This window comes from Ornithodoros turicata, chromosome 1 (assembly GCF_037126465.1).
Source record: "Ornithodoros turicata isolate Travis chromosome 1, ASM3712646v1, whole genome shotgun sequence".
Classification (NCBI taxonomy): Eukaryota; Metazoa; Arthropoda; class Arachnida; order Ixodida; family Argasidae; genus Ornithodoros; species Ornithodoros turicata.
Genome location: NC_088201.1, coordinates 66046752 through 66071796, shown reverse-complemented (window position 1 = coordinate 66071796; position 25045 = coordinate 66046752). Strand labels below are relative to the sequence as shown.

The following is a 25045-nucleotide window of genomic DNA, read 5'->3' as shown; positions in this document are numbered from 1 at the left end:
AGCAGGGCCTGCGGCAGTCACTGACCGATCTGACATACATTACAAAGATAAAGTGTAGAAGCTTGCCAAGCAGGGGTATCCTCGAGGGCCAGAACAGAGCCAGATGAGATATTTAGGTTAGAACTCTGTGGCAGCTGCAGGGCACACTCATCATAAAACCCTTGCTCTTGAATTCGGATTTTCCAGAAAGGTCAACAATAGGGGGTTGAATGGACGCGGGAATGGAAATTCCTGAACAGCAAGCATGCCAATGCAAAAAAAAAAAAAAAAAAAAGGAAGAGAGAGAGAGAGAAAATCGAAAACTGAGAGGCGATCCAAAAAGTTGTTAGAGTATTGAGTAGAAGATACCACAAAATATATTTGAAATAGAGTACAAATACTCCCCCGGAAAAGTATTGAGTAAGATACCAAGATGTCAATAATAGTATTTAAAATACAGTACCTTAAATACAATACTCTAAATACGTAGAAGTCTGCGCGGACGATGCCTCTCGCACCACGTATACCGGTACGCGATACATCATGGAATGTCGCGTCATATAGCCTTACATTTTGCGATGCTCCTCGGTTACCCACCAGCGGCGCATTTACGAAGGACACGCGTCCTCACCGACCATGGCAACCGGTTGTAGAATGTCCTGCGGATTTTCATGTCACCAGCATAGCTCGGCGTTTCGGGCCTTCGAAACCCACAATCACAATAATCGAATAAGGCGTGATAACATCACACCTGCTCTGTTCACAAGTGTGATGTTATCCGGTGAGTGCACTAATATGCGGCGTGATCGAGCTAACCGATACGCCATTTCGACCTTCACGTGAGTTCGTAGCAGGATTGTGAGTTTCGAAGGCCAGAAACGCCGAGCTATGGTCACCAGCTGGCCTTGAGCACAGCTCGCACATACCTTCCACCCGGTCTTTCGTATCGGTCCCACTCTTCCGCTTCAGACAGCAGCCATTCAACTTTGGATTCAGTCATTAGACATCAAGATCTCTATCCTTCTGGAGGCAGACAGGGAGAGAAGGCGATATCAGTTCCTGGCCCTCTGTTGCCTTGATGGGTTTGCCGCTGGGATTTCTGTCTCTTGGACAACTCCTTGACTTCATTGCTGCTGTATTTACATACTCTGGCCGTGTCAGCCTTCAAGGTGGTGTCCGGACAAGAAACGCAGTTGAACTGACGGTGCGGTCGGAATAGTGGGTGCCTGAAAGATATGTAACCGGAATATTTCGTTTTGAAACGATCGGAAACATTAGAAAATGAATTTAATCGAATTATGCTGCCCGCTCTTCGCCGCAAGCGGAATTAAGGCAACACTGTGCAGGCCTGCGTCATTGGCGTTTTGTTGTGGTCACATGGTTGAACACGCATTGCTGGACAGTTTTCAATTAGCCGATCGCTTGAAGTTTGTTTTTGGCCTCGGGAAAGCTCGCGGAGCTTTTGAAGCCCGGTGCCGTTCTTGTCCACATGCATGAGCCGGCTGCTTCAGAAGAAAACGCGGAGCTCGCGAAAAGAAGACGAGAAGAGGTGAGCTGGAAAAGTATGCTCTGCTTTTGTGTTAACTGAGTCACTGTCTGTGCAGCTGGTGGAGGAGGCCCTCGCGGATGAATCGCATGCCCCCAACGTGGACGTGTTTGAAGAGCTAGCTCGGACAGGTAAGGTTCTATACGCTGTCCGGTTGCACGGGCAATGCGCAGCTTTTGTCGTGAATGCAGTGCATAGCCTATATGTGTACCATGCAAAAATCTGATGACGAGCAGAGTTAAATCAGAAATGTGGAGCAGTAGCGTAACGTACAGTGCGTGGCACACAAGCTAGTGATTGAGAGGACTATATGGCATCATTGGCAACTGCCACAAAATGACCTGAAGCTAGCGTAGTTTGGTAAGCGAATGTGATGGAAGAAAAAGACTCACATTCGAACCTTGAGCGCATTATGTAAGTTGGTTGGATATGGCCCCTGCCCTAGACCCTATGGCATGGCGTTCCATGTACAGAAGCACGCTTGCCTCATGCTATTTAACTCGTTCATTTTGGTGTGCACTACAGTATGGGTTTTGATCAGTAAATTGAATGCAGATATTCATGTAGAGGTGTGGCATTTCTTTCTGTACCTTGTTTCAGACAAAACAGTGTTTTGACTAAAACAAATCTGAATTAAAACTGGAGCACGAAACACGGACGAAGAAACATACAAGGCGACACATGCTCCATGTGCAAGCTTGTTGCACTGGGCAAGTGTCGTCTTGTGTGTTTCTTCGTCCATGTTTCGTGCTCCAGTTTTAATTCAGTCATGTACCAACAGGCCCACTCTGCCATTTGATGACTAAAATAAGGCTATCATATGCTACATATGTACCTCGAAATGTTGCAAATATTATACATATATGTATTTATCACAATTTTGTGCTCGACAGAACCCACCCAGCCGCTTGGGTCTAACAACGTGACACAAAGAGACAGTTAACCTTCCCTATTCCACTGTGTGACGCCGCCTATGGGACAACTACAGCCAACAAAGCCTTCCGATGCTTCTCCAATAGCAGATCCAGCGCAAGTGCTCCATTGAGTGTGCTACTCAGTGTAGTTTCTGGTTGTTCCCTCAGGTGGCTGCGACTACACAGGTCCCACCGCAGAAGTACACGTGTGACAAGTGAACTCAAACCTCTTTCAAGACAAGAAGCAAAGGTGAGTGTACCATAGTGCTTTATCATCATGGCATTCATTTTTAGAGTGTTTGCATTTTTCATCTTGTGAAACTGGTCAATACGAGAGACAATTGATGTTCTGAGTCTGGAACACACAGAAGGGACAAATACATTAGCTTAGCTCAGTTGGTAGAGCCCTGGACCGGTAATCCAGATGGTGTGGGTTCGAGTCCTACAGCTGGCTAACCTTTTCAGTGATTTCATAATTTCATGGTCAATACAGATTGTCGTTATCTCAAGGGATCTGCACTGTGCATTGGCAGCATTTCTTCACCAAAACTGTTTTTTTTTCGCTCTCTCTTTCTCTCTGGCACATTATTGTGCTGTGGCAGCCTCATCTGCATCGCATCGGAACTCAGGCACGCGCCCGTTCCACCGAGGTTTCATATAGTGTTCTGGTTCATAACAATAAAGCTGCTGCTTGTACCGGTCGCCTCCGAGTCGTTGCCTACAAGTGGTGACCCGGACGTGATGAACGATCAGCATCCGCCCTCGGCCACCGGCGATCCCCAAGCAACTCCCGTAGCTAGAGCGGTCCCCCCAGCATCAGCCGGAGCCAGCCACAACGACTCTGTCACCGTTCCTCTGCACCTGCCACCGTTCAGGACCAGCGATCCCGTGCTTTGGTTCGGCCAAGTTGAAGCACAATTTACGGCACGGTACGTCACCAGCCAGGCCACCAAATTTTGTCATGTTCTTGCCGCCCTACCACCGGACGTGGCACTTGAAATTCGTGACTTAATTATTTCGCAACCTCCGGAACGACCTTACGACGTAGTGAAGTAGGAGCTCATCCTCCGCACCTCGACGTCGGAACAACGCCGACTACAACAACTGCTTCATGATGAACACCTCGGGGACCGGAAACCACCACAACTACACCGCAGGATGCGCAAGCTGCTGGATAATCATACTGCTGACACTCCGCTTCTGAAGCAGTTATTCCTGCAGCGTCTGCCAACGCAAGTTCAGATTGTCCTCACAGCTCCTGGTAACATCACTCTCGAGGAGCAGGCTCGACTTGCCGATAAGATTGTGGACCTTTCGGCTCATGCCAGCCTTCCGTTGGCTGTTCCGGCTACCTCTTTACCTCCAGTTGTCGCGGCTACTCAGCATACCATGACACAGTACGAGCCCTTGCCCCGCCCGCTGGACCTGTGCTTGCCAGTGTTGCAACACTCTCTGCGAGCGTACATCAGCTTCAATCTTCCATCAACAGGCTCACTCAGCTGATGGCCGCCCTCGTCGCTCGTGACCGCCCCCGTTCTCCGAGTCCACTTCGTCGCCGCCGTCAAACCCCGCGGCGTTACTCAAGCCCTCGGCGTCTCTCCTCTCGTCGGTCACAGCCTGCTGGCCCATACTGCTGGTATCATCAGACCTTAGCGCCAGTGCTCGAAATTGCAGGACGCCTTGTACCTGGTCGGGAAACCCGCCTCCCGGCGACCAATGACGGTCAATGCCGCCGGGACACAGCCCAGCCGTCTGTTTTTCATTGCTGATCGGACTACAGGTGTGCGATAACTAATCGGTACCGGAGCTGAAGTCAGTATTCTTCCACCGACTCCAGCTGATCGCAACCACACAAAACCAACTCATCAACTCCAGGCCGTCAACTCATCTCCCATAGCTTGCTATGGTCAGCGTGCCCACGCCGTTCGCCTTGGATTGCGACGTCAATTCACTTGGGTTTTCATCATCGCGGACGTGGGCCCATGCTATATTGGGCATAGACTTCCTACGGTACTACGATCTCCTCATTGACTCCCACCGTCGCCGCCTCATTGATTGTATTACAAGAATCTCGGTAAACGGTGTCAAGACGTCAATTTCATCCACTGGTATTTGTGCCGCCAGCCCTCCCCCGTGACCTTTCTCGCGCGTCATCAAGGACTTTCCCGAGATCACTCAACCCCTCAACCCGGAAGCTCCAGTTTCCCATCCCACATCCACCTGTGCACGCCCGCGCCCGACGATTACCATCTGACCGCATTGCCATAGCTCGCAAGGAATTCGAGTACATGCTGAAGCTTGGCATTGTGCGCCCGTCCTCTAGTGAATGGGCTTCGCTCTTGCACATGGTCCCAAAAGAAGAGCCTGGAGACTGGAGGCCATGTGGCGATTATCGTGCTCTCAACAACAACACCGTTCTTGACCGCTACCCCATTCCCCACTACCACGATTTTACAGCGCATCTCCATGGAGCCACCTATTTCTCCAAAGTCGGCTTGGTGAAAGCCTATCATCAGATTCCGCTCGACCGAGCCAGCATTCCAAAGACGGCCATCATCACACCTTTCGGCCTGTTCGAATTCACCCGTATGCCGTTCGGGCTCAGGAATGCTGCGCAGACCCTTCAAAGCTTTATTGACTCTGTCCTCCGTGGTCTCTGTTTCACGTACATCGACGACATCTTCGTAGCGAGCCGAAAGCCTGAGGAACACGAGGACCACCTACGCCAACTCTTTCAACGACTACGTGAACATGGGATCGTTGTCAACGCCGCTAAGTGCGAGTTTGGCGTTACCAGGTTAGAGTTCCTTGGACACATCAATGACAGCAATGGCATCACGCCTCTCCCTTCCAAAGCCCTAGCCGTTCAAGACTTTCCCCAGCCTGTTTCTCACAGAAAGTTGCGGGAATTCCTCGGCCTCGTAAATTTCTACAGGCGATTTATCCCTCATTGCGCGGAGACGTTGGTGCCATTAAACAACCTCCTGGCCAGTCCGCAATCAAACCCCCATCCTTTGTCTTGGACGCCTGACGCCACAGCTGCCTTCACCGACATCAAGAGAGCCATCGCACAAGCAACGCTCCTCGCTCATCCTATACTAGACGCCCCACTCTTCCTCATGACGGATGCTTCAAGTACTGCCGTTGGTGCAGCTCTCCATTAGCGCACATCGGGGAATACATCCACTCCTCTGGGTTTCTTTTCCCGCTATAGCTGTCGACTGCCGAAACACTTTACAGCACTTTTAGACGTGGATTACTTGCCATCTACCTGGCATTCCGCCATTTCTTGAATGTCGCCCATTCACGGTCTTCACAGATCACAAACCCCTCATCCACGCCATTCATGTTGCTTCGCAGAACCACTCTCCCCGTGAATTGCGCCACCTCAGTTTTATCAGCGAGTTCACCTCGGACGTTACATCTCGTTACAACAGTACATCTCGGGAGCCCAGAACGCGGTTGCTGCCGTTTTGTCTCGTCCGACTGTCAGCGAGCTTTTGGCGTCATGCTCACCGAATGTCACCAATCTCGACCCCGCCGATCTCGCCGCTGCCCAACGTGCTGACGAAGAGCTTCACCACATCACCACCACCAAGCCCTCCCTTGTGCTCCACGACCTGGAGCGAGCATACCCCTCACATGCGACGTTTCCACCGGTACACCTCGTCCTTTCGTGCCCACGGCTTACCGACCCACCGTATTCCGCTTGCTGCATAACTTATGGCATCCCGGAATACATGCCACGCAACGTCTCATTACATCCCGTTATGCATGGCCGAGTATGAATGTCGACATTCGACGTTGGTGCAAGAACTGGATACCCTGCCAACGATCGAAGGTTACTCGCCACACTGTCGCACCATTGGCTCCATTTGCTCCGCCCATCCTGAGATTCCAGCAAGTCCACATCGACATTGTCGGACCCCTTCCTCCTTCCCGCAACAAGATCTTGCTACTCACGTGCATTGATCGTTTCACTCGTTGGCCCGAAGTGTGCCCTCTGCCTCATGCCTCTGCTGAGATGGTAGCTCGTGCGTTTCTCGAAGTTTGGCTCGCCCGTTTTGGACCGCCTGAAACTATCACCACGGATCGGGGCCGCTAATTCGCATCCCACCTCTTCCGTCACATCTGCGCAACCCTTGGCACGAAACACATCCAAACAACTGCATATCATCCTCAAGCAAACGGGATGATAGAGCGATTTCATCGTTAATTGAAAGCTGCATTGCGAGCTACTGAAGATCCTACGCACTGGTGTGACCGTCTGCCGCTTATTCCCCTTGGCATCAGAACCGCCTACAAGCAAGATTTGACGTGTTCTGCTGCAGAGCTGGTTTATGGCACTTCACTCCGCATCTCCGGGCGGTTCTTCGCCCCATGTTCCCCTGTTCCGCCAGACGACCCCACTGCATACGTCACCAGACTTCCGCCATGACAGCCGTGCGCCGCCCTCTTCATCAACCTACGACGCCGTCATCAACCCTATACTACGTCTTTCCTGCGCCACTCAGACTTGTACAATGGACCCGACCGCTCGCCGTTACACGGATTTTCTAGTCCACACCCAGACCTCCACCCACCTTGTCACCACCTGGTCAACACCTGGTCTGCAACCTGCGTTTTCCGAGGAGAGGGAACCATGTGGCAGCCTCGTCTGCATCGCATCGGAATTCGGGCTCGTGCCCGTTCCACCGAGGTTTCATGTAGCGTTCTAGTTCATAACAATAAAGCTGCCGCTTGTACCGGTCGCCTCCGAGTCGTTGCCTACAGTGCCAATAAGTTGTGTAGTCAGTTGCACATAGTGAAAGTATTTTATATTCTTAGTTTGTTCATGCATATGTTTCAGGTGTAGAGAGTAAGCCGCGTAGACACCACAAAAAATACAGACATCCGACATTCCAGTTGTCTATGTACCCCGATTCTCAACACCTGTCCCAGGGAATGAGTCGCTCGTGCGGGGTCACGATGACATTACAACACAGTATGCGTTGCTTTTATGGAACTGATCGAACTTCGGAGCAAAAACATTCTCTTTATGAACAGTTCGAACTTATTGTCATATACTTCACTTCAGAATACAGGAACCTCATGATACCACACATGAACCGAACCAAACAGATCTGAATACGTATGTCGAGCTCTTGGTTTTGAGTTTGGGTTACCTATGTTGAAAAATTTATTGTGTTCCATGTTACAGGACCACAGGTATTTTAATGTGTGACGAATCGTTACGGGAACAACATAAGGTGGACGAGTAAGTATTGCTGCACTGCAGGTTTCTTTACGTTGACTACACCTTACTTCACACATGCGCTGCCGCAGAGTGATGGCTGCAGGCAGCAGCGCTCCGGATACATTGCCTAGCCACGATGCAGGTGCCAGTGAACAGTCTAGCAGAAATGAGGGGTATGATTCTGTCACTACCGCGCTAAATTTGGTGATTACATTATTGTTACCAATATCCCTAATTGCAGGTTCGAGTGTACACAAGGTGGTTCCAGTAGGCTGCGCGAGAACATGTACATGGTCTCAGTCATGCCTCCTGGAGCTGCTAAAAATTTGTCCTGAATGCTTGTCACCAAAGACAGTGACAGATTTTAACTGTAAAAGATAATGTCTGCGTGCATCCGTCACATGCCAGAATGGTCACACCAGGATCTGGTACAACCAGCCCTCATACGGTGAAAAGCCAATTGGAAATATCCTGATCAGTGCAGTAATACTGTTTTCTGGGTGCAGTCCCACAAAAGTACTCAGGATGTTTCAGTTTCTCGGGCTTGCAAGCATCAAAAAGGCCGTATTTTAAACTGCAGCAGTGCTACCTCTTCCCTGCAGGTAATCAAGTAAAGCATATGCGTTGACATGTCCCAATCTTGAAGGAGGCTGCTGGTATATTGTGTGTGTATGTGTGTTTGTAGTTGTCACATGTGTGGTATTTCCCAGTGTGACCGAAGAAGAGGTTAGTGGAAAAGGCAGTGAAGTTTGAGTGCAGAATAGCATTTGTTTTGTATTTATTAGAGAGAAAAAATTAGATATTGTGTTCCTCAGTTGACGTCAACTAGAAATATCTGGCATTTGGAAATTACTGGAAATTATTACATGGGTATTGCAATATGAGCCCCGAGTGTTATGTTTTCTCAACTGGTCTTTCAAGGCATGGAAATCCGAGCAAGCATCTCTTCTGAGCACCATCAAGGAGAAGGCTTTGAACGTCTCAAGGGATGCTCGATGCGATTCTCCAGGTCATTGCGCACTAATGGGAACATACACACTTCTGGAGACAACACTGAATAAAGTGCTTCATTTTGAGCAGATAATGGTAATTCATAGCGTCATCTTCATGTATTTTGTCAATAAGATGTGAATATGTGTTTTACACCAGGATTATCTACTTTGCAGTCACCTGAAGTTGGGTCCAGCAGCCAAATGAAGAGAACAGGCCTTGAACGAGCATTAGACTACCTTGAGCAACAAGACATGACAATTGATATGCTCATAACGGACACACACACAGGCGTAAAGGTGTACATGAAGACAGAGAGCCTAAAACATCGATTTGATGTGTGGCACGTTGCTAGAGGTAGGTGTGGCACGTTGAAATGTGGCATAATATGAGTGATATGTCTGTATTGATCTACCAAGGCATCAAGAAGAAGATCAGTGCTGCAGCACAAACTATGGCGCACCACATACTAGGCCTGGGGTGTGCTAAAACAAGTTCAGACAATGGGGACGAGCTTCTAGCAAAATGGACATCTGTCATGCGGCACGTCATTGATATCCACTACACCCGACGTGATTTCATGGTGGCCTAGGGGAGAGGGCTGTGGCTGCAAGAAGGTAAGCCAACATGTTTCTAGCAGAGGTGGGATTACGGTGGCGACCCTGGCAATTAGCCGCTTCAAAATATAGAGTCAATTCTGTCCACAACGTGACATTTTCATCTGCTATGTCCATGACACACCATGAAACTGCCAGCTCTCCCTGTCGGGGTTGATAGAGACGGTTACAGACAATAGTTTGTAACGCGTTACTCCCCACCTCTGGTGTCTAGCTGATGCAATTAGTGCGTCATGGATTACAATATTTTGTGCATGCATTATATATTTCTGGTTTTCTATAACCAACTGACTTATTTTCCTTTCGTCATTTTTTTCTTTTCCCTACGGGCTTCTCTTTGCAGATATATGTTTTCATTGTTATGTAACCTATGCTCTAATTTGGTTGTCTAGTTCACTGTTATCGCCTTCTTCGCTTTACATGTGACACATGCTGACTTGATTTGTTTCCCATCGAGTTCAGGTTCCCATTGGCTATGTAAACAACATTCACACAATTGCTAGGGGAAGCAAAGTAAAACACGTAAAAGGGTTTCGGCATATGACGTAACGCAGCAATGAAGCTCCTGCTATGTGCAGCAGCAAGGTACTCCTTGCTTTCATCTAAGCTTTTTCCACCACAACTGTAGGCGCAGAAATCTACATGAAGCTCCAGAGCATACTGTTGTCCAAGCATCTGTTAGCAGACATTCCAAGGCTATCCCCAAGAGACTTGTGGGACTATATGACTATAGGACTTATGGACTGGAAGGTTATCACAGTCTACTCATACACTTTGCCCCAAAGTGTAACAGCTACACCTACAAAGGAATGCAAGCAAGGTGCTGAAAGTTTGATGTTATGACATCATACTTCATGAAAACATTGACTAATGCATGTTGTTTTGCGGCATTTGCTCTTCACTGTTCCCTTCACTATAAACATATGAAGCAATAATGTAGAAATTTCACCAGCCCACAGAACAGAGATTGCTGCCTTGCACTCTAACCACAACAGCGCAAGGATCATACTCAAAAATGATGATGGATCTGACAAATACATCTTCAAGGGATCGAAACCGAAGAAACAGTGGGTGATCATCCCGCTAAAAGAAAGCACGTCATATAGTAACTATATGAACTCATTTACTTACTGCACATTCCTTATTGAAAAGTTCCATAGCACATTCCATACTTTTCAGGTTACGTACACAAGCAAGCCCAAGATTCGCAGACAAAAACTTAAAGCGTGCTTCGCCTGCGTTACACCCATTGACGCAATGCATAAGAAACGTATAATTTCATTTTGGCGGAAAACGTCGACATTTTTCTCTGGTTCTACACTGGATCCTGTGAGGTCTATATACAAGAAATTACGCCGAAAAAGAATTATCCGTATATCTATAAAGGCTTTTGTTCCCCCGGCATTTGAAATCTTGCACATTGTACTCAATGGGGCAGAAGTAGCATTCGCGCTTCATCGTGATTTCACAGTCCCATACATGAAAAGTTATCCGCTTTAGGTAACTTTCCACCGCAGTTTCACCATTAGGGGTACCATGTTAGGAACCTAAAGTTGAATGTCTTGATTATGTAGCGAGCCAGTTTTGTTCCCGAGGGCATGAAAGTGCGACTAAAACGTAGGGGCAGAAGTAGCATTCGCGCTTCATCGTGATTTCACAGTCCCATACAAGAAAAGTTATCCGCTTTAGGTAACTTTCCACCGCAGTTTCACCATTAGGGGGACCATGTTAGGAACCTAAAGTTGAATGTCTTGATTATGTAGCGAGCCAGTTTTGTTCCCGAGGGCATGAAAGTGCGACTAAAACGTAGGGGCAGAAGTAGCATTCGCGCTTCATCGTGATTTCACAGTCCCATACATGAAAAGTTATCCGCTTTAGGTAACTTTCCACCGCAGTTTCACCATTAGGGGGACCATGTTAGGAACCTAAAGTTGAATGTCTTGATTATGTAGCGAGCCAGTTTTGTTCCCGAGGGCATGAAATGCGACTAAAACGTGAGACGTCGCACATAAAGAGGGCTTAGCCGAACGACACTTCCGCATGTAGGAAAGCGACTGTGCTTTTGGGCACGTGTAAATGAGAGGGGGAATGAAACTCGAAAGGGAGGGGAATTATCAGAGTTCACCACGCATTCTCCTCTGATAAGCAGCACCGCAAGACGGGTTTGATAAAATCATGTACAAAAGAAAGGTGTGCTTTCACGGCCAAAAAGACTGAGAACATTTCTGGTGACTTCTGCTTTAAAAACAGAAAATACAACGCCGCAGATACTGCGTTCCCCTGAGGTTCGCGTTTTGGGAAATCGAACGCTCTCTTCTTCTTAGTATCAATTTTTTAAACTCTTTCTGACGTTGTAATTATGGCGGTAAAAAGATGTAAAAAAATTCTGTTGGCTGTAGTGTACAGTTATTGCCATGTGATCTGTCCGCCGATAATTCCCTTTTAATCGTTACCATATCTGCGACGGTCATGTTTTTGCATGTATACAATGTATGCTTATTTTTATGTTTCACACTTTTCTTAATTTTTCCTGGCAGCACCACGGGGAAGCTTGGTTGCCACCTGTATGAAATTTGATGGGTACCTTAATGGCTGTGAGCTTTTTTGTCTAACGACGTCGTATACCTCTATTTAAGAGAAGCGAAAGCAAGGCAATTTTTGTTTTTCTTTTCTTCATGCGTACACTTGTCTCGGCGACAACATTGTGCATCGCCGAGCCGTTGCGCCTGCGCTGTCCGGCAGCGTTATTCACGAACAAAATGTAAATGTCATCTAAGTAAGACATATGCCTCTATGTTCAACTCACTTAAATGTATCGAATACAACTGGGACTGGCGCATATAATCGTGTTGTGCCAATGTTTTCTTGACTTCAAGCCGAACATGGCCACGTACCTGTGCAGAAGCTTGACAATACATTGCCACAAGTGCGCTTTCTGATCCTTCTTTAAAGCAAATGCTCGCAGATATGCATCGTCCTGTGCAACTGCCTGCTTATTTTAGCGGCATGTTTTGCGCATGAAATAGTGCACCCTGGGCGATTTTTGCTAAACTCGAGGTGACGTTGTACTTCGCCTTCGACAAAGTACTGCCAATAACCAATAAGATAACGTTACCCCATTATTCCCATCACCATGGCGATATCCGATCATCCTTTGATGTTTCCTATTTTTGGGGCACATCAGGGGTGCCGAACTAATTCGCGTCCGCGGGCCGCATTGAGCCATGAAGGAACTACGCGGGCCGCATACGACTTCTTTGGGGTAGCCTGCTTCACTCGGGAGATCACCCACCCTACTGGTCCGTTTCTGGTAGCTTGGAAGGCACTAATATACGTATTACAAATCGGACATGCAGGGTTTGCTCAGAAATTTGGTAGGAATGTACTAGCAATACCAATCGAGTAAAAATCTGACGCAGGGACAGGTTTAGAGAGTCATCAGCCAAGATGCCGAAAGCAACGCCCAGAGACAGACAGGAAATGTCGAACTTTCAAATTTGTATCATATGTTTAGTGGTTGAAATCACTTTTTCTGCGCAACGCAGAACGAAGAAATCGTTTGATTGTGAATGGGTTTTGTGTGTTGGAATCGTTTTGATCAGGCAAACGGAAAGATTCCCTGATATCGCATTTGTGAGATCCCCTGACGATACCTGTGTACAAATAAACGACGCTAACATGAACCGGTGCACCGTATTGCAAATCAGTGCGGTTTTCAGAAACTCCCTGATCAAACAGCTCGCCTGAGGTGAAGTAATTGTGTGCTTCCAGTGACTTGTATGCTTGCACAGTATCAGCAGTGAACTGGCTCGGCGAAAATGTTGGATAAAATACTATGCGATTGTGATCGGCGGCATGTTTTGTGGCTGGGCTGTCCAGTTGTCGATGTATAGCGCAAAGAGATCGTCAGGTTGTATACTGTTCATAAACAACTTGGTCTTGTAGCGACACTTGTCAGATTCCTTCATAGCTCTAAATTATTCGGGTGTTGTGGAAGGAAACAGCTGAGAGCGGTGTAGCAGTGCCACACAGCTGATGTCGCGCTTGCGGAAAGCATTCGCACGGCTGCGTTCAGTGTCTTTTGCCCACTCCAACAGTGTGTTTTGCAGAGTGTAACTCTGCGCATGCGCAGATGGCGCCTCTTGTTTTTAAACAGTAAAGTGGTTTATACATTTTGAACGAACGAACAGATCACTTCACAGATCCGTGCGGGTCTTGTGCGGCTGTCGGGCGGTATTTCGAAACTTCAGGCGCGCTTTTTTGAAACCGGAAAAAGCACTGAGAGGAGGTAGATAATCACGGCCCTCCCTGTCCCCCATTCCTCCCTGCTGCACTCTCTCCATCTGTCCACGTCTGTACCGCGCTTCGTGGCACTAACTCGGCATTAAAAAAAAGCAATTACGGATAAGACAAGACCCCCTTCCTCCTCTACAACTCCGCCATTGACAGGTATGCTATATTCCCTGTAGTTAAAAGGATTTTCAATTAACGAACCAATTATTTTCAATTAACGAATTAATTAACAAACGAGGAAAAAAAGTAGACGGAGTATCTCTGGACCCTTACTAACGCACTACTTACGCACTAAGTCTCGTTCAAATGCAATGCACCATTTTTATAACAAAAAAGTTTGACTCATTTTAAATGAAACGCCCTGCAATAATAGTGAAAACAAAGTGTCGGAGGTATCCCAAGCAGCCAAATGTACTGAAAGTCGAGTGCAATAGGGGTGGACGGTATGTGTCTTATCAATGTTCTTGAGTATCACGAGTCTGTTCAGGGTCTTCCACCTACCCGTCCACCCCTATTGCACTCGACTTTCAGTACATTGTGCTGCTTGGGATGATGGCATTGGGAATGCCATTCGTACCAGCGATACTCGTCTAAAAAGAAGTCTGGCATTTGAAAGCGATGAAGCCAAGGTAAATATAGATGGTAGCGAAGCTTCCATTGGCCACCACGTCTTCAAGGGCGGCCATGATAAAGATCGTCAGCGCCATCCATCCGTTGCGGGGCAAACTACAAATTCCGTCATAATGACGTCACCTGGTACGTCACCATTACGTACAGCGCGGGGCGGGCGCTCGCGCTGCGCGTGCGTTCCATCGCGATGTCGAGCCGCGAAATGTCAGAACCGCTGTTGAAAGCAAATCCAAGAGCAAGAGAGAAGAATCAACACTAGCGACATGCGTGCAACAAAGGACACAGGAAACCAGGTGGGGGCTTGCTTTCTTTTATCACAGGTAAATTCGCCATACCGTTGTAAACAGTATAAATACTCACATGAGACAGTTGATGTTCTGAGGCTGGAATACAGTGACGTTTCAGTAACTTCCATCTTTCATCATAAATACCCACGACAGAATAATGTGCAAAATAACCAGTATGACAATCCATGTACTGAATAAGCACGAAAGGATAATGTACAAATTCCAGCAAACACAGGTGGGGCCCAGGACCTTAATGTCCAATGCATGCTGCTATAGCTGTCCTCATGTAGATCTTGAACTTTCCACATATCTCTCGTACAAAGAAGGTGGAAGTGAACAGATTTGCACTTGAAGATCACATTATATGATATTTGCATACTGTGTGGTGATATGTCTGCCCACCGTTTTTGGCACTGTAACGAATGCTATGGGGGAATAAGAAGGCACAAGTCCATTAGGCCATTTTAGAAGTCTGTGATACTTTATCTTGCAAAGCAGCCACGACAGTATCAGCTTCCAGCAATGACAACCTTGTTCAGTATGTACTACCCTGCTGATGACTACTTCTACTTTGATTACAACAGCATTTTTGTATTAAAGGAATGTCAAAGCATCGACAATGTTCTATGCTTTTGCTATTTTGTGCACATTTTGCCATGTGGTGTAGATTTGCAAGCTGCACAAGGTGCTTAGCCCTGCACATACCCAAGCAGCACAATGTACTGAAAGTCGGGTGCAACAGGGGTGGACGGTATGTGTCTTATCAGTTTTCTTTAGTCTCACGAGTTTGTTCAAGGCCTTCCACCTACCCGTCCACCCCTATTGCACTCGACTTTCAGTGCATTTTGCTGCTTGGGTAACTGCTCCTACATACTTGCACACAACTACTGAACTCAGCGCAGGATTCAAAATATAAAATTACGTGCTAGGGATCTATGTACACAGGTATACACTTAATACGTATCAAAGAATAGGCAAACTGCTGAAGATTCAAAATAGAAAATGTATGCTAGGTATCTCTGTACACAGGTGTACAAACACTAAACATATATATAATTGTCACAGACTACTGAACTCTGCATGGCTGTCAAAATACAAGTAATACAGTAAGGAGCTATGTGCAAAAGTGCACTTTGACAAATCGTATGCTTCACAGGAATGAAAGAATTACAAGAGATCATGTGTAATCTAGGTTACAACTGAAAGCACTGGATAGACAACAGAACCATGCATATCCCTTTGCATGGAGAGAAAACTTCTGGTTACATCACAACAACGTGCAGAGATTAGAATTTAGTCTCGCTGCCTGCTGCAATGCCTTCTGACGTAACGTACTACTTCGTACTTCCTCATTCCTTTCTCGTGCAAACCAGAACAGTCGTACCCTCAGAAAAAAAGTGAAATAGATCATCATACACGGATGAAAAACACAAACTCAATGTATTTGGCACAAGTATGTCCAACGCTTCACACAGCTTGGACCTGACCCCTTGGGAGGTGAGGAATGTCTTAACGTTGGCTTTGAAGGCTTCCTCACACGCACCCACAAACGTCACAAAGGCAGGAAGAGGAACCGACAGCCCCAAAGTCAGTACTGTGCACATTCTTGACACTCAAATAAAGCAACAGCTGGCTACTGTCCTGAAATGTGGCATTCCCCCGACGAATGTCCTAAGTTGGACTTGAAATTGAAAAGACGACGATGAAGAAGAAAACGGCTATGAACAGTCACAAAGTGCGCAGTCAACGTACAGCAAACTCGTAGCTAACAACATGGAGAGCGACAGGAACCGGAAGAGTACTCGGCTCTGTCTATAATCCTACGTATTACTGGCAGACCGCGCGAATTGCTACATTAAAAACATGCATATTGTATTAGTACATACATTATTCGCGCCTCTGATTACATTATTTTTGTTTACCTTCGTAGTTTGCCCCTCAACAACCACGCTCGCATGTGTACCATGAAGGGCGCAGGGTTGCTAACACCAGATTTCGTATTTTTTCCCGCCTTCGCTACCATTTACATTTACCTTGATGAAGCAGTTTGAAGAATCCTTATCAAGCTTGTGACGCAGTGCCCGTTATCACCAATCAAAAGCAAGTGAACCATGATAAGTGTTCGCTCTCCTGTCCTTCTCCTTCCTTTCGGGTTTCATGCCTCCTCTCACCGATACACGTGTACAAACGTAAAGTTGTCTTACTTACACAACACGTGCTATTAGGGTAATCATACTTTAGGGAGACGCGTTCGCGAATCTTTGGCATGGTCTTCACGGAGATTGTCAAATGCCTTGACAAATGGCCTACTTTTGAGGATGCCGATAGAGGAAACCTGCGAGTGACACGGTCAACACTAAGCAGCTTCTATGGAGAGAAGCCGAACATGACCGAATCAAGACAACGCCATTGGAGCCGGTTCCTAGTATCAGCAGTAGCACATGCAGAGAACGGATGTCAGAGCTAGATGGATTGCTACATATCTGTGTGCTACATAAGGTTTTTGCCTGGGGTTATATAGGCGTGGATAAACTAAGCAGTCAGAGGACATCACACAATTAATGCACACGCAAAAGAAGCTCCTGGGTAACAGTGATCAGGCTACAGGTTATTAGGGCAGGGGGTACACGTAATGAAGGTGTGATGTGTTGTAATCAGTGTTGGGGGTAACTTATTGCTGTATAACTAAGCTACATTTTGGGGAACTCATTTCTTCTACCCAACCTAGGAAAGCACATCATGGTACAGCTTCTTTCATCATATCGAATATTGGTATTATGACAAAAGTAGTGAGAAATTCCTTGGACCACCCATTGCAACATCAATATCTGTGTTGTAGAAAGGTATGTAGGTTTTAGTACTAAAAAGTGTCCATGAGGTTGAAAGTAACTTGATAATAACTGCACTTGTAACAAGTTTCTTTTCTCAAGTAACTTCCACATCTCTGGTTGTGGTTATCTGATTTGCAGTGAAAGGACATTCAGTTCTGATGGTAATCTACAATGATTAGAGCCTGATGTGTTAAGGCTTAACCCGATTCTTCCCCGAATTGAAGGCTGCCTGTTCAGGGTGAAACCAGATTTTTACCCGGTAAATTGCTCTCGGTAAGACATCTGTAGGAATGCACACTAACTTTTTTCGCAGCAAATGCAGTACCGTATGCACCAAATCAGTACAGTTAGATTGAGTAACTGAGCCCGTTATTTCTTCCCGAATTAAGCATACTGGAAGTTTTTCTACCCGAATTTGCATGCATTTAGAGCGCATGTTTAGTTACCCGATATTTACCACCTCAATTTAGAAAAAAATATTTCCCGAAAACTTCAGACTCTAACAATGATCATTGGATGTCAAACAAGCGATGCACTTGGACACAGCAGGGGAGGAGTTGGGTGTTCGCACTGCAGCTGTGTAATGTCCATCTAACCATATCTAAACTGAGTAAATGTAGAAGTGCTCCCAGATCTGAATGTTACTGCTTTAGCCATGTGTAAATATTATCTGAAGGAGCTCATGCAGACTAGTTGACTTTAATTAATTAACATTCTCCACCCTCCATCCTGTACACTAATATTTGTAGCATTCTTGGCAAGAGAGATCACCTTGAATATCTTGTCTTATCCACTTGTTCCGATATTGTTGTTCTCACCGAAACATGGTTGAATTCCGACGAAAATGACTCCGAGATAATGCCATCTTTGACTAATTTCACTTACTATCGCAAAGACAGGGGTGGGACAAAGGGTGTGGGAGTGTTCATTGCCGTAAGAAACACTTTTTCTTCATATCTGATACCAGTCTTGTCTGTTCTTGAGATTGTCTGGGTGTGTGTGCAGTGCGGGGGGTCCCCGAAATCCACCATTAAGAATAAACGTTTAAGAATAAAACATTCAAGGATAATCCGCTTAAAAAATACACGGTTAAAAATATATCTCCTAAAATAAACCGCTTACTATCCCCGCTTATAGATCACCGTTTAATAATCCACCATTAAAAATAAACTGTTTCAAAATCCCCTCACCATCTAGCACGGAGGCGGACTGATTGCAATTTGCGCCGGGTTAGATCATGTTATGTTAGGTTAGTTTAGTTTGCAATCAGTCCGCCTCCGTGCTAGATGGTGAGGGGATTTTGAAACAGTTTATTTTTAATGGTGGATTATTAAACGGTGATCTCTAAGCGGGGATAGTAAACGGTTTATTTTAGGAGATATATTTTTAACCGTGTATTTTTTAAGCGGATTATTCTTAATTGAATGTTTTATTCTTAAACGTTTATTCTTAATGATGGATATCGGGGACCCCCCGTTTAGGCTAGTTTGGTCCTGTGAGGTTAGTTTAAGCCCCTTGCTTGCAGTTCACCTTGATTTGGGCCATACCACATGACTCTAGCAATTGTAGGGCGGATTTGGGGGGATTCTGAAACGATTTATTTTTAGCGATATATTCTTAATCGTGGATTCCTTAGCGTTTTAATTTAAAGGGGGATATTTCGACGATTATTTTTGTGCGTTGATTTTTAAGCGTATATTCTGGGAGATATATTTTTAACAGTGGGTACTTACGCGTTTATTTTTGCAAGATTATTTACAGTGCGGGCCCACAAATGTACTGTTGGGAGTATGTTACCGCCCGCCGGATTATGTCACAGATTTTGTAACTGAACTGTCTCTTGTTATATCTGATATTGCTATGCGCTTTCCTAAACACAAACTCGTGCTTCTTGGAGATTTTAACATTACTGGTATCGACTGGAATATACCTTGTGTCATGCCCGGTTGTTCCACCCTTGCTTGAGATTTTCTCAGTTTGTGTTTGGATTTTCATCTCCACCACATCATATCGTCCCCAACCAGGGTCACAGACAGCACTGCAAATATTTTAGATTTGGTGTTGTCCCCAGTACCAGATATTGTTAGTTCCGTTACATGCATGACCGGCATCAGCGACCACAATGTCATTCACTTTAATATACGTTCTGAAACACCCAAGTGCTGTACCACCAAGAAGGTGATTCGATTAGACGACCGTGCCAACTTCAGTGCCATAAACGATGCCCTTTCTTCATCTCTTCAGCCATTTCTTCTAAGCCAGCCATTTCGCTCTGTCGAAGAGAATTGGCTCTTCTATAAGTCACTGTTGTCCAGCCTTGTCGAGAGGTACGTGTCGTCTATGTCGATTATAACTTCTTCCCGCGCCCCATGGTACAACAAGTCCATCAAAACATTACTGAATAAGAAAAAATAATTGTTCAGGAGAGCGAAAACTAGCAATCCCGCCGTGTTGTGGGAAAGGTATGTTTCATGTGCCGAGTCCTACAAGCACGCAGTCAGAGATGCGAAACGCAAGTTGTTTTCCTGCAACCTTCCGAAGCTCCTTGTTCAGAACCCCAAAAATCCAGCTATAAATCCAGCCAGAGCTAACAATAATGAGATATTACTTCACGAAGGAAGTGGCCCTGTCCCGCCTGACCAGTGCGCAAAACTGCTTGGCTATACTTTCGCGCAGGCCTTTTCAACAGAAAGTCCGTCTGACATACCAAGCTGTCCACCTTTGTTTTGTCCCCCCATGGAGACGATCGTCATATCTGAAAGCGGTATCCTAAAGCTAATCGATTCCATTCGCATTTCTTCGTCATGTGGTTTCGACGACATCAACAGTAAAATCTTAAAGGGCACTATCATCTCCTCTTCCTATCTAGTTGCTATCTTCCGGCAGTCATTATCTTCTGCTGTCGTCCCGGAGGACTGGCGGGTGGTAATATCATCCCTATCTACAAGAAAGGTGACAAGCACGACGCTAACAATTATCGTCCAATATCACTAACGAGTGTGCCAGCTAAAATTCTCGAACATATAATACATTCAAACATAATGTCCTTTCTCGAGTCTAATGGCCTCATTTCGCCCTGTCAACATGGCTTCCGCAAACATTTTTCCTGCGAAACCCAACTCGCCTCGTTCATTCACGATATTCATACTAATCTGGACAACAAACTTCAGACAGTCGTCATATTCCTTGATTTCTCTCGTGCCTTCGACAGGGTTCCTCATGGCCGACTAATGACAGAACCTGCGGAGCTTCCACGACGTTATCTTGGATTTCTGCATTCCTGAGTTCCCGTTCGCAGTCTGTCTTCGCCAATAACGTACTCTCAGATGCCCACCCAGTCTCTTACGGTGTACCACAGGGTACCGTGTTAGAACCTCTCCTGTTTCTCCTGTTCATTAATTACCTGCCTTTGTCCATACAGTCAAACATACGTCTCTTTGCCGATGACTGTGTCCTTTATCGCTGCATCTCCTCTCCCGACGACCATCTCATCCTTCAAGATGACCTCACCGTCATCGATCACTGGTGCAGTAAGTGGCTAATGTCACTCAATATTGATAAATGTTGCCACGTCCCATTTTGTAGGAAAACTCCAAAATTCAACCACTCTTACTCCCTTAATGGTTCTGCAACTTCGTCCGCTACATCATATAAGTATCTGGGTGTTAATATGCAAAACGATCTTTCTTGGAACATCCACGTAAGCTCCATCGTTAACAAAGCTAACCACACCTTAGGATATTGGAAACGGCATCTCTCGTCTACTCCCCCTAATATTAAACACCTGGCTTACATCACATTAGTCCGGCCTCAGCTGGAGTATGCCTCTGCCGTATGGGATCCATTTACTGCTTACCTTGTGCGCGACCTCGAAGCCGTTCAAAACCGCGCAACCACGTTCATCACTAGTAACTACTCACCATATACAAGTATCTCTTCATTAAAACAACACATCAACCTGGCCGAACTGCATGTCCGTAGGAGGGCCGCACGCTTATCACTGTTTCACAAGTTCTGCCATTCTCCTGCCATCAGGTCATCCTATCAATCCTCCTCACAGAATATAATCTCGCATCGACCACGCATTAACTCAAAGTCGCCCGCTTAAAACGTAACACTCACTCATTCTCAAATTCCTTTTCCCCCAAGACTGCCATTGATTGGAATAACCTCCCGCCCCACATCGTTACCATAACTGACCCGTCTCAATTTCGTAATTGTATTTCAAGTTAGTAAATCTTGCGTCAGTTATGATAACGTTGTTGTTGTTGTTGTGCCGGAAATGCGCATCTATTTCCACCGTCCGTTCACGATGTCGCGTCGGGCGTCGCAAAAGTGAGAACTGGCCGTTACTATGAACACCTCAAAAACGCATACGCGTGTCGTGTGTCGTCCACGTTAGTAGCCTGCACCGGCTAATTCTCGTTTAGCTCGATGATTGGTAAGTTGACCATAAATTGTGGTGGTTTTATGACACTGCTTGGCTACGTTGGTGTGTAACCCAGCCAACGGCATATTGCGATAGATTTCGCTGGATTGTATCTGACAACGTATCGGCAAGAACACTCCTCTGACTGAATGAGACATTAACTGAATGGCTAGCAAAGTTGCTAGTCGAAGTGACGGGCAAATTAGTGATCATAGCGATGCAGTGATCACTGTGAAGCGTGAACTGAAGCAGCGCTTAGTGCTGCACTGTGTTTATACTTGCACTCTGTTTATACCGATAACCAAGAACCCAAGACCTGCAGACAAAACGCAGACATGGACAGAACAGCGTTCAACTGGCACCTGAAGTTTATTTTCAGCATCATTTATTTTCAGCATTTATTTTTCGAAATGTAACTAGTTACCCCCAAAAGTATCTAGTTCCAGTTACAAGTTAAAAGTAACTTAGTTACTACCCAAGACTGCTCTGGTATACCGTTTAAGTTGGCATCCTCCCTCTTCGTTTTTGTGCATGACGGATGCAGGACCGGCGAGAAGAGGGAGCAGTCGGGGATGGAGGCTCGGTGCTCGGGCCTCTTCAGGGAACCGTCCGACCCAAGGCACGACGGCTGCTAGCACCAGGAACTAAGCCAATACATGCGGTTCCCTGTGACTTGATGGACGCACGTAATCACATAAACAAGAAATACTTAGGCAGTGTTATCGAGACGTGAGGAGGAGGACCCGGGCAGGACTCGTCCCTGGGGCCTGTAATTTCTCACACTAGCCCTGGACGCAAGTGTAGGCACTAACTTTCGTGTTTTCTTTGAGTGTATTCTAAACGATGACCCCCTCACTCACCATCGTTTAAATAAAGTTGTGGTTGTTCTAAACGATAAGTGCGATTTCCCTTGTCACTACCTTTTCCTAAAGCCATGACATGTTTTTCACTTCTTGGTGGAGTCTATACCCCTTTCGATAAATATCACTGCAGTTGCTGGGCTCTTGAGCTCTCACTACTCACATGCATGTGAGTAGTACTCACTATGGTAATCCTCAGAGACAAGTTCAAAGTCGCGGGACAACCCCACCCACAATCACAAATCGGAAGTCGCCGGCCATCGGCGCTCGCTCGCATTAGAGCTATGACCAAAAATATATTACACGCCCTTCCATTACACTCCCCGTTGCGCACTGGCGATGTTTCGAAATGAAGTGTCGCTAACGACGTACATGGAGAAGGAGTGTGTTTATTTAAAAACCGCATTATATACTCGCGGAAAGAAAACACGTGACTTAGCTTCCACGTATCCGAACTCTTGCTGGCGTGCTACAACAAAGAACGCTCCGTCGTTCATTATGCATTGCTCGTTCTGTACGTGAGGTTGGGCATGAAAATAAAACGTCTTCACAGCATCCTCTCGTTCCGCCAAGACAATTTTTTACGAACCTTCGTGCAGAGAAACGTCGCGTTGAGCAATGCCGCGACCACGAAATTCGAACGTCTGCTGTACAAAACCATGCTATAGCCTACGACGAAGAAAGCGCACTCCGAAAAGCTAGTTCCGTCGACTGTCAGCATTTTCACATTCTGAGTGACAAGTGCCATCTTGTACGGGATGACACAGCGTCGCATCAAATGCACGCACCCCCTTTACTTGGGCTTTGCCATTTTAGAGATATCCAAAGTCCGAATGTACAGCTTCATCTACGAGTCGCTCTTTTCTCGCTTGTCGCGTCCAGGGCAATTGATCTGTAGCGATACGGACAGTATATTTTTTTCTCTCACGTGCGAAAGCCTGGAAGAGCAGCTGATGAAAATAGAGGACGAGTTAGATCTGTCCTCCTATCCACCGGGCCACCCGCTTTTCAACGACGAGCGCGCGAATCAGATGGGGTTCTTCAAAGATGAGACAGGAGGTGGAGTTATTCAGGAAGTCGTAGCCATCCGAGCTAAAATGTACAGCGTTCTCTTGGCTGGGACACACAAACAGATCACGAGAGCGACGGGCGCTAAGAAAGACGTGGTAAGGACAGACTTACTGCACGAGGTGTACCGAGACTCTCTGTTCAATTAAAGGACAGTCTCTCAGAAGCAGTGCACCATCCAGAGTATAAAGCAAACAATTAATACACCATTTCGAGACTCAAGAAGAGCTTGGTCCCCTACGACGACAAACGCTATCTCGTGGATGCCGTACACTCCTTCCCTTACGAAAGCTAAGAATACGGTAAGCTTTGCTGGCGTTTTGACGCATATCGCATTACGATAGTACTCTCTCTTTGTGCATCATCGGAAAACCCGGAAGTGAGCCCGAGAACGTCGTCGGTGATCGAGTGACCGTGGAACAAAGAGCAAGTCCTTCGTGCACGCGCATATAATCGAGAATACAAATAAAAACTTCTAGTCGGGATATGATCTCTCTCTCTCTCTCTCAGACAGGGGAAGCACGGGTCACCGTGGCAGTGTGGTAGCGGAATGGGTGGATGAAAAGAATGACCATTCCGCCATCGTACTGGTGCCGTCACCCGCGCAATGACGACACTGCGATGAAGATTCCCCATACCTTTTTTGTCACGCCTGATTTTCTCGTAGTGTTCTGTTCATGAGATCAGACAAGTCAGGGAGGGTGCAGGCATCTATCGACAACTTAAGAGACGTCTTTGTATGTTTACATTCAGTAAAGATGTTTCCATGAGGCAGAAAAAGAAAGAGTTATTCACACTGATTAATGCTTTGCATTTCGATAACCAAACAGTATTTCAATAAATAAGTGATCAAGTTTACGATGTAGACTGCTTGCAAAGCTAGCTGTTTCCGCAGTGCGTACTTAGTATGAGCAACAACACAAGTGAGAAGGATGCCTGCAGAGATGTAGTTGAATTCGGTGTTGGACGAGCTCACAAATTCGCTCATCTGTCCCAAGGGTCCATTCGGAACCGTCATGGAGACATTCTTGTAACGGGCGTAGATCCGACTCACCATTTCCTGCAGTGGACCCGGAGAAATCTCTCCTATATTGCCAAAGCCCACCATGTCTATGACGTAGCGAAAACCAGTGATGACGAGCTCGTTCCGGGGACTCTCCTTGTGGAAACATTCATTCTCTCTTCTTCCCAAGAAGCGTGGATGTCGAGACAAGTTTGTAAAGCGTGGTAGCTGAACGTTTCACCGTATTGGTCAGAATGATTACGCGAGCGCAGTGCGCACTCCCTTTCTAGAGTGCTTTCAAATAAACATGCGCAAAGATATGAGAGTGAAACCGAAACGGAGAAGCAATCCGTTCGCCGCTA

At 46.3% G+C, this 25045-nt stretch overlaps 1 protein-coding gene and 1 long non-coding RNA gene across 3 annotated transcripts; both read left to right on the top strand.

Annotated features, from left to right (window-relative positions):
• The first annotated feature begins 1365 nt into the window (after positions 1-1365).
• LOC135399944 (uncharacterized) lies at positions 1366-11838 on the top strand. Of its 2 annotated transcripts, none has more exons than XR_010424463.1 (9): positions 1366-1528; positions 1584-1656; positions 2419-2689; positions 7640-7696; positions 8597-8761; positions 8842-9022; positions 9085-9282; positions 9911-10387; positions 10462-11838. XR_010424463.1 is itself a non-coding variant. In XM_064631683.1 (9 exons), the coding sequence occupies exons 5-9, from the start codon at positions 8085-8087 to the stop codon at positions 9255-9257; spliced, it is 654 nt and encodes a 217-aa protein (XP_064487753.1). In that variant the 5' UTR covers positions 1366-1528; positions 1584-1656; positions 2419-2689; positions 7640-7696; positions 7765-8084; the 3' UTR covers positions 9258-9318. The 2 variants fall into 2 exon arrangements, 1 of the variants encoding a protein (XP_064487753.1); XM_064631683.1 differs by lacking the exons at positions 9911-10387; positions 10462-11838 and adding exons at positions 7765-8123; positions 8182-8277 and having other exon boundaries at positions 9085-9318.
• Positions 11839-20555: 8717 nt separating this feature from the next.
• Positions 20556-22588, top strand: LOC135399937 (uncharacterized). The gene is made up of 3 exons (XR_010424460.1): positions 20556-20682; positions 20745-20853; positions 22297-22588. It is a non-coding gene; the product is annotated as an uncharacterized LOC135399937 (long non-coding RNA).
• The last annotated feature ends 2457 nt before the right edge of the window (positions 22589-25045 follow it).

Excerpts from the sequence above, each read along its gene's own strand:
- LOC135399944 (XM_064631683.1), top strand. The coding sequence starts at position 8,085 with ATGGTCACACCAGGATCTGGTACAACCAGCCCTCATACG. Across the intron at positions 8,278-8,596 it reads GTGCTACCTCTTCCCTGCAG|GCATGGAAATCCGAGCAAGC; the intron begins GTAATCAAGTAA and ends TGGTCTTTCAAG. Across the intron at positions 9,023-9,084 it reads TGTGTGGCACGTTGCTAGAG|GCATCAAGAAGAAGATCAGT; the intron begins GTAGGTGTGGCA and ends TGATCTACCAAG.